At 39.3% G+C, this 14016-nt stretch overlaps 1 protein-coding gene across 1 annotated transcript in view; it reads right to left on the bottom strand.

The window, feature by feature from the left end:
• Positions 1-14016, bottom strand: part of LOC125490286 — a 23343-nt gene extending 9327 nt beyond the window's left edge. The window contains exons 1-2 of the mRNA XM_048629098.1: positions 12988-14016; positions 12587-12771 (exon numbers count right to left, since the gene is read on the bottom strand). Coding sequence (XP_048485055.1) covers positions 12587-12771; positions 12988-13980 — 1178 coding nt within the window. The 5' untranslated portion in view covers positions 13981-14016. The remainder of the gene's footprint in view (positions 1-12586; positions 12772-12987) is intronic.

Below are 14016 nucleotides of genomic sequence, written 5' to 3'. Positions count from 1 at the left end.
CGCGTGGATCCCACCAATTCACCCGTACATCCTCTTTACCGGCTTAATCCTTAGACTAACAATATAAGAAGAAGATGGAGTGTCAGTGAAAACAAAACCTCTTGATAAGTAATACCCCATTTCTACCTATGAGCTCTCATTTTGAATTAGTAAGATTTTTGTGACTTTATTCATTGGTACAATAGTAGTCATTAGGTTGAACTTAAAACGGTTTGACAGTACTTAAACAAAATGCGGACAGTTTTGTTTTGTTTTTGTATGTGACATACCATCTTGTTTGTATATTGTTAATCTAAGGCTTAATCCCTTCAAGTGCCGATGTGGTATACGCCGGGAGCCGAAACGGCATAACTTACTAATTGGGGATTTTCAAACTGTTTACAACACGATACAATTGGCACACACTATAGGTATTGATCAAAATCCTAACTAATATTATAAATGCGAAAGTAACTGTGTCTGTCTGTCTGTCTGTCTGTCTGTCTGTCTGTCTGTCTGTCTGTCTGTTACTCTTTCACGCCAAAACTACTGAACGGATTTGAATGAAATTTGGTATACATACGGTCTAGACCCTGGGAAAGAACATAGGCTACTTTTTATCCCGGAATTCCCACGGGAAAACTTTTTAAGGCGAAGCGAAGCGCGCGGGAACAGCTAGTAGACAATAAAAATACAATTAAAATTTTCCAAGAAAAGTAAAATTAAATAGGCGGCTTTATTGATTAAAGCGAAAAACTTTTAAAGGCACACAATGAATGGGGGAAGGTAAACGTAATGTTTGTAAATGGATAATGCGAAATAATTAGCACTATTAGCTAAACACACACGAAGCGCAAACAGGCAATAAATTTTAACTTAAATTTACCAGGCAACAAAAAATAAATAAGTACCTAATAACTTTTATCATTGCACTTTTTTGCTAAACAAAAAAAAAAAAAACACGCACTCACGCCTTGTACATTTGTACTCCCTTGCGGGGTAGGCAGAGGTGCATTGCTGCACCCACTTTTCGCCAGAGTGTTATGTTAGTCCCAATTAGGGGTTCGTTCCCGTGTTCCCGGGAATTCCCGGGAAATTTGTCCTTCCCGAAACCGGGACCAAAAACCAAAAAATAGATCGGCAGGCTTGTCGTCTACGATCAGAAACTCGGTTTTGTTGTAAATTATTGGAAAGTCATACGTGTTATTATTTTCGCGCAGCTGCATTGCAAAGATAAATGACTCATCTACATCACATTGTTTCACCTCTTCCTGATTTAATATTTTCATCTTTATTTATCTGTGGGTCTTACCGATACCGCCTACCTAAAACCAAACAATTGAGCGGCTTTTACATATTTTATGTGACCAAAGAGTATGTATAAGCTAACGCTAGTGTGACGCCTGTCATATATTTTTTTTATGTCCCCGTTTTGTGTCCGCGTTTATTTTTTATAAAAATACTAATGCATAGAAAAGACCAAAATAAGAAGTAGGTTGAGCAATAAATCGTTGAATGAATAAATTTTTCTAGAACATTACCTCAAGTGTAATTAATATTCTATTTTAATTACATGTCATAATAATATTATTTTCAAACTGTTAATTATAATACCTTTGTTATTATTGTTTAATTTACAATTAAGAAAAACAAATGATTTGGCATGTAAAACTAATCATTATAATTTTGGTTGTTTATTTATCTGACTGTTGCTTTTTTCTACCTATAAGAGTGATAAAAGTATATTTGATTTCAAAAAGTAAGTGTTTTAATAGACTTTTAATACCCAAAAATAGCAAAACCAAGCATTTAAAATAAATTCCCGTTTCCCGGGAATTCCCGGGAAATCTTCAAAAAAATTCCCGTTTCCCGGGAACAGAAACAGGTCGGGAAAAACGAAACCCTAGTCACAATGTAATAGGGGGCCGGCCTATTGCCATTTTACGGGCACATCCAAGACCTGAGAACAAATATTTGTGTTTAAACAATATCTGCCCCAGCCGGGAATCGAACCCGGGACCATCGGCTCAGTAGTCAGGGAAGTCATTTCACTAACCACTACGCCATTCGGTCGTCTCGTTTTTTGCTATAATAACGATTAAATTCATATTAATGCCATCCGTTTCTTCTTTGCTTTCCACAAAGAAAATGTTAACTTTTTGTAAAAATCCCTGTACAAGATTGCACCGTGCACAACAACAAGATTATGAAATAAAATGAACCGTTATTTTTCTCTGTACCGTTCTTAACACCGACAAATGGAATAACGGACTTGGAACCATAACAAAGAATAATGTTTGAAGTTCCAAGCAATGAAAAAGTTCCAGTGACGAATGGAACGTCAATGGCAGATGGAACTTTTTCATTGCCCATGAGTGTATAACCGTGGATTTTTGTATGATGATTATGATATGATGAGGCAGATTGACTGGCTTTGAGCCGATATTCACTGCGAGATAACCTAAACTTGGCCCATCTGGAGTGGCATCATTATAATGTCTACAGTTGCCATAATTTTTGTTCAGAACATTATAAATTATAGGGGATTGCATCAAGATTGAAATAACTCACCGTAATTCAGGAAATGTGCCCGCAAAGACAATTTTAATAATTTACCAAATTTATGACATTAAAGTCGGCATCTACCTTAATTCTAATTCGGGTTGCTAATTTAGAAATAAATTCTGCCACCACTCTAAAGTGCAAATTTATGTTAAGTTAAACCCTCCATATTAGGATAAACCGCAACTTTACGAGATACTTCGTAGTGCGTATGTTTAGAGAAATAGTTTAATATGAGAGCACTCAAAACTTCAAAACTATCATCATCATCATCATCATCCGCCTGTAACTTGACACATTGCTGCACATAAAAATGAGTTTGTTCCTCATATCAATTACAATAAAAAGTACAAAGTAGTATACACGTCTTGTTCATAATAGGTGTAAAACCTATTATTTTAGAAGACAAGAGAAGCTAACAAAAAAATACTTTAAAAAAATCCAAACGTCTATAAACAATTTTACTCTTCTCTTTTTAAACTAGAATTTTTACGGGCCTTACAAAGTTACGGACTTACGATACTAATGTAATCATCTCGTTTCCACCCTTTTAAGATGCCATTACTTTCCAGTCAGGTCTCAGACTAAGTTAGTAATAGTTAGTTAGGTAGGTGCTAGGTAGCCTAATCTACTACCTAACGTTACTACAGTGAATATCAATGGATTTTTCTCAGCATGAAACTGAAGAGGAGTGGAGACCCGTTGTCGTGAACCGAATTAATCACACAATTTGTCACTACAAGTCGTGGCAGAGAGGTCGACGCCCTAGTGAAATATCGTGTGTGGACGACCATATTATACAGTTTTATGGAGAAAACATACGATCATGTCTTAATAAGGTGTTGGCGACCTAGGAATGGGCTCGTTATTGTGCTTATTATAATGGTTATTACTGCATATTAGGGGTTATGAAGTGACTAATGCACTCTTCAGAGAAGGCAATTATAGATAGGGTTTACCGGATGGCGTAGTGTCTACTTAAGCTGTTGTGTTGAAAATGCCGAGTTTGATCTCCGGAAAAGACCGTTGCCCTCGGGTCTTCTGATGTGCCGGAAAGATGGCATTAGAGAACCCCATAAAATGAGGACTTGCATAAGTGCCTACACCAAAAAGACGGTACATTAATGTATACATCAAATATACTACCTACTACATTATGGGCTACATGCATAATAGCTAATGTTGTGTCACCTACATGTAGTTATAGGTACAAAATGAATCATAATTTCGTTGTAATCCATATCAAGAAACAAGCAAATATTCCCAAAAAGGAAAACTTGTCACTACTAATACTAACTAACAACGGTTTAGTTCAGTTTTTAAATAAAACCGTGTACTTCGGTCAAGTGCGAAGCATACGGGCCATTAACCTTGAGAAATACTGCCCGAATCCTAACTAAAACTACTTAATATTTGTTAGTTTGTTAGTTCATCCGCGGGTAACGACGTGGAACATTGGAGTTATTACTTTTCGCTCTTTTGGGCGGAACTATAGGGGATCTATTTGTTGAAGTGTCATCACATCAGATTCTTTTGTTATTTATTCGCTAGTGTTACCAAAGTTTCTCGCAGTTTAAGTGTCGATCGGTAAGGATGGCGGCAAACACAAAATAACGTAACGTAGGTAATATAAAATATATTCTAAGTTGCGTAAAATCATGTAGCAACTTTTAAACGGAAACTTAAAAACATATAAATACTTATTTGAAAAAACTGTTTTTATCTTTAAAATACTTAAAATCTCACTAATGTGACTTTAATTAAACCTATACCATTAATAATAATCTTGATTGACACCTAAACCCTCATCCGAATACAAACAACAGCTTTGGACAAGACATTGTATTAAAAAAACATCACCAAGCATTTTATTTAAATGGCCTAAAAATGTTAAAATGGATTTGATGCGAAAAGTAATCATGGAGTAAAGGAAAGAGAATTGCCTGAAAGATCTAGTCTAGAATTGCATGATGAAAAGCATTCAATCAGAGCTGAGACATTAATGGCGATCCGCCAAGAATGAAACTTGATCTAATTGGTTCGAGTTTACCCTCTATTCAGATAAAGAAAGTCTACAGAAGATGGATGGTACCTACCTAAATACATTTTTGATTTTAAAAACTAGCGAACAGCCGCTTTGCCTTTTGATCTGCGCACGGTTCCAATGTATATATACCAACATGATATTAATGGCCTGTTTCACAATGTCTGGTTAGCGGCTACCTGTGGGATAAAGTACATACAGTCACTTTCAAAAACAACAATTCAAATAATAACAGAGAGTGACAGCATGTATTTTATCTCACAGGTAGCCACTATTAACCAGACATTGTGAAAGAGGGCCTAAATGTACTAAAAATAAAGGTATGTAGGTACCAAAGTGAATGATGAACACTTACGATGAATAATATGACCAGCATGTACTAAGTATTACGGGTTTAAGGTTCTTGCACATTGGGTTGGGTCGGAAAAAATAATCCGAAGCATTATGGCACCAACATGTTGAAAATATCCGTCAACATACATACAAAAAAAAACATACAGCCGAATTGACACCCTCTTTTTTTTTAACCGACTTCGAAAAAAGGAGGATGTTCTCAATTCATCTGTACTTATAAATTTTTTTCGAAGTCGGTTAATGGAGCAGTAAATACAGTAGTTCATAATATAAAATGTCGATTTTAGCAATGCTTCCCATTATGTCGTGCCACATAATAATGCTTGCAAGTTTATTCCACGTTTCAGTTGCGAGCACAACATGTTTACGTTTCGATGTTCGTAGAGTAAGAAAACTATACTCAGCTAAACAGAAAATCCTAACGATGTACTGAAAGAGTTATTGATACAGATTTCTTTCACTAAATAGGTATTGGAGGAAGTCCAAAATGATATCGCACAAAGCCCGGTCAGGTTATTAGGGAAAACCCTTTTCGGTGCCGCATCAAATCAATAGACGTCAAATGGGGAAATAAACGAATAAAAAGCAGCAACAATGCATATTACAAGCAACGTTAATAAAATAAAGAAAAAGAGGTAAAAAAACAAAAATTACAGAGGGCTTAGTTAGCTTCTATAACCGATGGGCCAGTGAAACATAACGAAAATCATATTATCACCACACCAATGTTATATGATTTCTTTACTTCTGGAGAACTAAGCTTACATACTACCTACATTATATCACTGACCTAATTTTATATAATAAATAATGGTGTTATGAGTATGGTACGTGCTGGATGCACATACGCAATATCTGCGTTTATTACGTGCGTGTTAGTCGCTACGCAGCTTTTAAGATCTTGATCGACAGTCATCATCACACCTAACATTACACACTCACGGCCAATGAAAAGGTTCCACTGAGAAAAGCACCAAATTACTCCTAAACGGAAAAGGCTTGCTAAATGTCGCCTTTTGAAACATTGAAGGACATTTAAAAGAGCATCAGGATATTACCAACTAAAAACGGTATACTTTTGATTACATTTTAAATAAAATGTTTGAAAAAATTGGTATCGTTTGGTGTCGACGTTTTGTGAGTGAAACTTTTCCATTGCCCGTGAGTGTATATTATATTCAGCCCACAGCACCGAAGCAAATAAGTTCGCATTTTTCTCATTTTGGATAGTTTAGTGTTTTCAAGATTTTCCTCCAGTTTTCCTCCCGATGTGATTGCGTCCACTTCTGAACTTGTAACCTTTTCAATAGCGCCCTAATGGCTTGACAATGAGCACCCAACTTAAGTTCCCAACTCCATCGGAAATCCAATTTAATTTGGAGAACCCGGCTACTGATGATTTTAAAAGCTTTTTAACTTGCTCTACCAGTTAAAGTACGACGAGTGTTAGACAGAAAGTCAAAATTCGAGTATCACGACGATGCAATAGTCTGATACTCGAATTCATAAATATTACTCGATTTCATAAATATTTTTTTAACGCTACCATCCCTTGTGCACTGTCGGGTAAAACAAAAGGTGCCACCGTGGGATGGCAACCATCAACGGTTACTTGTATAGCGTTATCAGAAAATAAGTTTCCGGTAAGTAGGAGGGGAATGTTCATTGCTCAGGTACAGGTTCAGGGCGAAAATGATCGGAGGAATCCATTTGAAAGAAATTGTTTTTCGAACGCTTTTCCTCGGAACAAAGGGTAACGGTTAACGGCACATTTTATAAAAGTGTACAGTTTTTGTGAGCTTATGTTAAACATAAATATCAATTGAAGTTACTAGGAAAACTAGAAAATATAAAATAAATAAAAAATATTGTCTACGTAGGTATACCTAATATTTTGTTTTGATCTATTTGATTTTTATACTAATTTACTCACACGTACTTACTGTGTCTATACAGATAAGTACCTACATATAAGATGACTATACTATGTAGGTAGATTCTACAGACGGCTATGATTGTTCCACACACGGTAGTCATACTTAATTATTAAATGTGTTACGGCTTATTATATTTTATAAATAATAACTTTATTGATAAGTTTAACTGATAGTAACTGATATAATAATATATTTTTAAAATACCTATGTATCTAACCTTAATCTAAAGAAAACCTAAATCAATTTTTCCTAAAAAAATAAACCATCAAATCATCATAATGCCTTTATTATATCGATAATTACTTACTTTGCGGTTGAAGTTCCGTTGCCTCAAACTTTTTAAATTTTTCTTCTCTGCGATAATAATTATACGGAAAAACTTTTCTTGATCATTGTTTATCACTTTTTACACTTCAATTGAATTTATAGTAACCATTGACACTTATTAATAAATATTCGATTTGGATTTAAACGGTATCGATTGACAATTTATTATATTTTTTGTCTACCTTAAAACAATTTAAATGTAGACTTAAATTACATAGTTACTATAATTCAAAAAAATATCTGAATCAGTAATAGGTACTTAATTGACTAATGCTTGATTCTGTTCAGTTAGCAAATCAGTCACCACAATTCCAATCCGGATTTCAAAACAGGAACTGTGATCGCAATAATCCACCGCACCACGAATTCCCGCTTCAATAACGCATAGTTCCCCCAAAAAAGTTCTACTCTAAACAGTTTCATTAACAACTTTGTCACTCAAAGTACGTGAGCGAAATGCCCTTAGCACGTAACATTCCGGGTGGCTTTCCCGCGGTTTCGGGGGCGAGTCGTGGCGCGACCGCTCGCTACACGCGCCCTTTCTAAATGCTGGAGAGAATCCATGGCGTCGGGAAAACTTGGAGCTTGGTCTCATAAACGTAGTATCGTGCCTAGTTTATATGACAAGTCGATGTAAGCTTGGGGATTCTAGACTTGGTCATACCTAGATGCTGAAACTATGTATTGTGCGTATAATCATAACTTAACATAGTAAAATACAGAATATCAGTTCATGCTAAATGTGAATCGGTGGTTGTTTGATTAATGAGATAAGCATGAACATATTTGTAATTAGGTACATCCCTATATTTATATGTGTAGATTAATACTTCCGGCAACAAAATTTTCAAAGAAATAAATTACCACTGAGTAATACTTAAGTAGTGAAAGTTCGTTAGTTATTTCAAAATTGCAATGCTGCCAGAGCTAAGGTTACCACTGGCTCATGTTTACATGATTTGTCCATTACGTACAGTAGCGGGCTGGCTTAATGCAGTTGTATGGCAAATGACACTTTAAAAGTACGAGTAAATACCTATTTATTTATTTATTTATTCTTCATTGCACAATATACAAAAGTAATTATGTACAATTAGGTGGACTTAATGCTAAAAGCATTTTCTACCAGTCAACCTACAGGAGGTACAGGGAGTAAATTGTATGGGAGTGCAAAAAAAAAGAACTTATTTAAGACAATTTCAGCGAAGAAAACTAAATATGTACTACTTAAATATAATATCCTACAACAATTTATACTTATACAATATACTAATAGATAATATATAAACCTATACCTATAAAATATATACAATACATAAATACCAAATATAAATATATATACTATAATATTATTATTATATAAACACACAACAACTGAGGTGCATGAAAAAATGAAGTGTCTTCTATCCTATCCTGCTGAGATAATGAGCCCGAATCAGTGATTTAAATACTGCTCGACTGGGTGCCTTCCTGATAGACTCGGGGAGATCATTCCACAGTCGGACAGCTGTAACGGAGAAGGAATTAAGCATAAAACCTGAATGATGTAGTGGTAAGGACAACAAAAGATTATGGGAGGAGCGGAGGTGTCTGCTATGAGTATCTGATAGGAAGTTCTAGCATGTCTAGATGTCACAGAATAAACTTTGACTCATCAATGGTAAATGAACAATAATTGAACATGGAATAAAATAACAAACTTTAAATACTAAGGGGACTTGCACCAAATATTTAAAACACACTAAAATCTATTGCAGCTTTCTTGCTCTGACAGTATTGTCAAAGCTAGCGAGCAATAGATTTGAATACGTTCAAATGTTATTTTAAAGTTCTATATACGGGGTGTTGCAAAAAGGCTATACTAAGCCGAAACCTACATGTGCAGCATGGTATATCTAAGCCCGAAACTAAAATCAGAATTTCAATAGAACCTTTGTTGGTCACGTGATTTTTTACTATGGAGAATGATTTTTTTTTGGCGATAGTATACCCTTTTTTGCAACACCCTGTATATGTTAGGTACCTAACGCTTAAACATACTGTTTTTCAACTTCATTAGGTATGAAACAGCAATCAAGGTCGTTGTTTAAAAGTTATTCTTAGCAACAAATGTTGCTGACACCTCTGACAACTTTGATCCTAAACTTTGTGCGCCTCACGATCGCGACATTGTTTAAAGTAAAAACAAACTCGTTCATTTTAATTAATCATTGAGTAAGTAGCTTTTGTTTTTCCACTTTGAAGTTTTTGTTCAGAAACTGAGAATTATGTATTACCTAAGTATTTGGTAACGCCGCTAAGCCGGAGTCCCTTCGATAGAAAAAAAATAAAAGAAACTACAGCAAGGTGTCTCACCGAGGGAAAGGGTTGATGAAGTGTCGTGCACCTACCTGGTCGCTGGAGGCAGTTCAGGAGACCAGGAAAAGGCGGCCGGCTTCCAGACGCCACGTGCTCGATCGATCAGAGATCAGAGCAATCCAAAGCACTGCAGCACTCAACACACACACTGATATTCTTCGGTTAGCGGTTCACCACGAATAAAGAAGAAGCGGAAGACTTTAGCAACTAGCCAATCGTCTATTTTGAAAATAAGTTCAATCGCGAATAACTTAGCGCGACGGCGGCCATGAATTCGTTTTCGGAACTGATTGTCTGTGGGTGGCGCAGACAGTGTTGCCACACGTAGCGTTGCGGTGCACGACATAAGCGGAAATAGGGAAAAGGATTTTAGGATCGAAACCTTGCGAAAATTATGAAAGTAAATATATTAAAAGATAGGTGGCGACACCATTTCCTCCCCCCTTAAAGGGTCACCTTTAAAAACATTCATAAGTGAAACGAGACAAAATTATAGCCTAGCTAATGCGGTAACTAAAACTAATTATAAACTACAGCGGTAGATACTAATGTATTGTTTATTGTGACGGGAGCGGACATAAACGTACAACCGGGCGAGCGTATGTGCCCCTAGCAGTCCTTACAGTAACTACCCGCGTTACTCCATCCCTTGAAGGATGAACTTTGTCGACAATCGCCAATGGCCACGAAAGCGGAGGCGCGTTATCATCTATGATAACTACAACTGTTCCAGGTATAATAGCAGAGGATGGAACATTCCATTTCTGTCGAGTCTGCAAGCCATGTAAGTATTCCACTCTCCATCTCCTCCAAAAGGATTGTACGAGTTTATCGAGCAACGAGTGCCTATGAAGTAGGCTAAGGTTGTCGTCATGCACTTCAGCCGCGGGCAACGAAAGTAAAGGCGCGGTGTGAAGAAAATGGCTGGGCGTCAGCGCGGCGGGTTCAGCGGGGTCCGCACTGAGCACAGTAAGAGGCCGCGAATTGAGTACACTCTCGATTTGAGCGATTACAGTAACCAGCTCTTCATATGAAAGCAGCTGTTGACCAATCACTTTGAATAGGTGATTCTTTACCACCTTCACCATGCTCTCCCAGCACCCCCCGAAATGTGGACTGGCTGGGCAGTTAAATTTCCATTCAATTCGGTTTTCTGTGAGCTCCTGCTTGAGACTGCAACTGAATTCGTCGCTGTTTAGAAATTTGTAAAGGTCGCGTAAGTAAGAATTAGCGCCGACAAAATTAGTTCCCCTATCAGAATGCATGACCTTTACCGGGCCTCGGCGGGACAGGAAACGCTTTAAAGCGGCCAAAAAACTGGCGGTGCTCAGGTCAGTCGCTACCTCAATATGTAGTGCGCGAGTGGTAAGACATGTGAAGACGCAAATATAGGCCTTCATAGCCTTAGCTCCACGGCGACGAACAGGAGTGTAAGCGATAGGCCCTGCGTAGTCACAACCTGTGTGGGTGAATGGCTTCGTAACTTGCTTCGTGCGACAGTCGGGCAAGTCAGCCATCAGCGGATAAGTCGGACGCGGGCGCGCGCGAAAGCAAACATTGCATTGGTGCACTATCCTTCGCACTACGCGCCGAGCAGATAGAATCCAGTACTTCTGGCGAAGTAATGACAGGAGCAACTCTGGCCCTGCGTGCAAATATTTTTTGTGATAATATTGTATTATCAGGTTAACCGCGTGATCATCACGAGGCAGAAGTATCGGGTGTTGATTATCGAAATCTAAATCGGAATTGGAGAGTCGGCCGCCAACTCGGATTAGGTCGTTGTGTAAAAACGGTCTTAATTTATTAAGCACCGGGGAAACAGGCAAGTCATTTTTAATATTTAATAACTCATCTTTTTAAATGTTTGTTTTGGAGTATTTGCAGCAATTTTGTTTCTGCGTACTCCAAGTCAGTAGCGGTAATACACGTAGGTTCGCGGCGTGGTAATAGTTTTAAAACCCTACATATATAAACGATTATTCGCAGGAGTTTGGTCCATGACGAGGAACGAGAAGCAGCGGGGTAAATACTACACTCGTCAGCAGGTGTCAAAACAGCGTGAACTAGGTTCCTTTGCTCGGGAACGACGTCTAAAGTGGAATCGTTAACTTCATCAAAGGAAGGCCACTGAGAAGCATTCGATGCTAGCCAGGACGGCCCGTTAAACCACAGCGGATGGGCTTTCAGTTTAGAGGGGTCGACGCCGCGCGACAGGCAGTCGGCCGGGTTTTCTGTACCCGCGACGTGATGAAAGTTTTCAGCGGATACATTTTCATTTATTTTAATAACACGGTTGGCAACAAATGTTTGCCAACGGTGGGGCGGATTTTTTATCCAATAAAGCGCGACCTTGGAATCTGTGTAGGCGCGAATCTTAATTGGAATGCGGGAATTATACGTTTCAAGTACTGAGCGTAATAATTTCGACAGTAAAAGAACTGCGCAAAGCTCCATACGAGCAATCGTATGGGGCGGGGTGGGTGCTATCTTGGACTTCGCGCAGAGAAGGCGGACCACATTACCCGACGGAGAAGCGACGTGCACGTACACAACGCCGCCTTGCGCCTGCTCACTAGCATCTGCGAACCCTACCAAGGTCACCTCGCAACCAGTCGCGACGCTGAGACAACGAGGGATTTTTATCTCATTAAGCGCAGGCAGTTCGCGACAAAATTGTCGCCAAAGCCTTACTACCTGGTCGGGCGGGACTTCGTCCCAATCCACCTTCAGCTGCCATAGTTTCTTAATTAATAACTTAGCTACCAATACAGTTGGCGCGACGAAACCCATTCTGTCCCAAAGTCGGGCGATCGTTGACATTATTGTGCGTTTGGTACACACTGAGTCCAAATCAGGAGGGTCGATTTTAAAGTAAAAGTCGTCATTATCAGTAGACCAACCGAGTCCTAATATTTTATGCTCTGTAGCCTTGTCGAATTCAACCTCAGTAGGTATCTTGTGCGAAGCGGGCAACTCATTGAGTGCGTATTGTGAATTACTGTTCCATTTAACAAGATCCCACTGGGCACCCTTGAACATTTGAATCAGCTGTTTTGCTGCGTCCACCGCCTCCTGTTCTGTATCAACAGAAAAGGCGATATCGTCCATATACAGGCAGGACGGGACGATCTCCGCCGCGCGGGGATACTCGGCGCCGTCATCGTCGACGAGCTGCTGCACAGTTCGGAGCGCGTGGAAGGGACTTGACTTTAAACCGAAACATACTCTATTAAATTGATATAGAACCAGAGGATCGTTTGGATTAAAACGATATAAAATTCTCTGATAGCGTCTATCAGATTCGCGAAGCATAATCTGCAGAAACATCTGTTTGCAATCAGCGGTCATCGCTACAGCGTGTAGGCGAAAATTTAAAATAATTTTAAACAAGTCCCCTTGTAAATTTGGCCCACTGTGAAGCACCTCGTTTAGCGAGACACCGGATGAAGTCTTGCAACTTGCATCTAACACGGGGCGCAGCTTCGTGGTGGACTTGTCCTCGCGGAGGACACCATGGTGCGGGATTATATAGCTCGGGGACAAATCGTCCGATGACGCCTGCGGGGGAACGGTCAGTGGCTCCACATAACCTTTGGAAATATAGTCCTTAATGACGTCATCGTAAGCGGCACGAAGCTCTGGAGAAGCCTCGAGCTTCTTCTCCAAACACAAAAAACGTTTGCGAGCAATGTTATAGGAGTCCCCAAGTAAAAACACGTCTTTATCAAACGGGAGAGCTACAGTGTAACGGCCGGTCACGGGGTCACGTTCCGTAGTCGAGCGGTAAAAATGTTCACATTCAACATCCGTGGGGTGCTGAACGGGCGAGCCGGGGACTTCTTCCAGTTCCCAGAAGCGGGTAATTAAATGATCCATAGGCTGCTGTGGCACTATGGCGCAGCATGACGTCACGTATGCTGGGCGGGCGGCGAGCGCAGGCACGACTCCCATGAGTACGTAGCCTAGCACTGTATGAATAGCGGGCGGCCCCGATGGTCCACTGGAGACCACGTCGTCGGGAAGAATCAAATGCGGAAACAGCGAAGCACCAATCAAAACATCGATTTTGTTGGGCGTAGCGAAATGGTCGTCTGCCAATGCTATTTTATTAAGATATGGCAGGGCGGTGGAGTAGACATAAGCGGTAGGTAAATTGTCAGTAATCTTATCAACAACTAAAGAATTGATTTTGTATTTTATGTTATTATTAAAGCGCGAGAAAAACTGTAAGTCTACTGTCCCGTGGGATGCCCTCTCCGTTCCCCCGAAGCCCCTCACAGTAGTACGTTGAATGGTATTCTGCCGTAACCCCAAACGATCACAACATTCGCTGGTAATGAAGTGACTTTGCGATGCAGAATCCAGCAAAACCCTTACAAATTGTTTATTACCCTTACTATCGTACGTAGCTACCATAGCGGTAGCGAGCAAAACAGTAGTAGGCGTATTACA

The sequence above is a fragment of the Plutella xylostella genome, chromosome 22 (assembly GCF_932276165.1).
Source record: "Plutella xylostella chromosome 22, ilPluXylo3.1, whole genome shotgun sequence".
Lineage (NCBI taxonomy): Eukaryota > Metazoa > Arthropoda > Insecta > Lepidoptera > Plutellidae > Plutella > Plutella xylostella.
The sequence above is the reverse complement of the archived record's forward strand: the minus strand, read 5'-3'. Positions and strand labels throughout refer to the sequence as shown.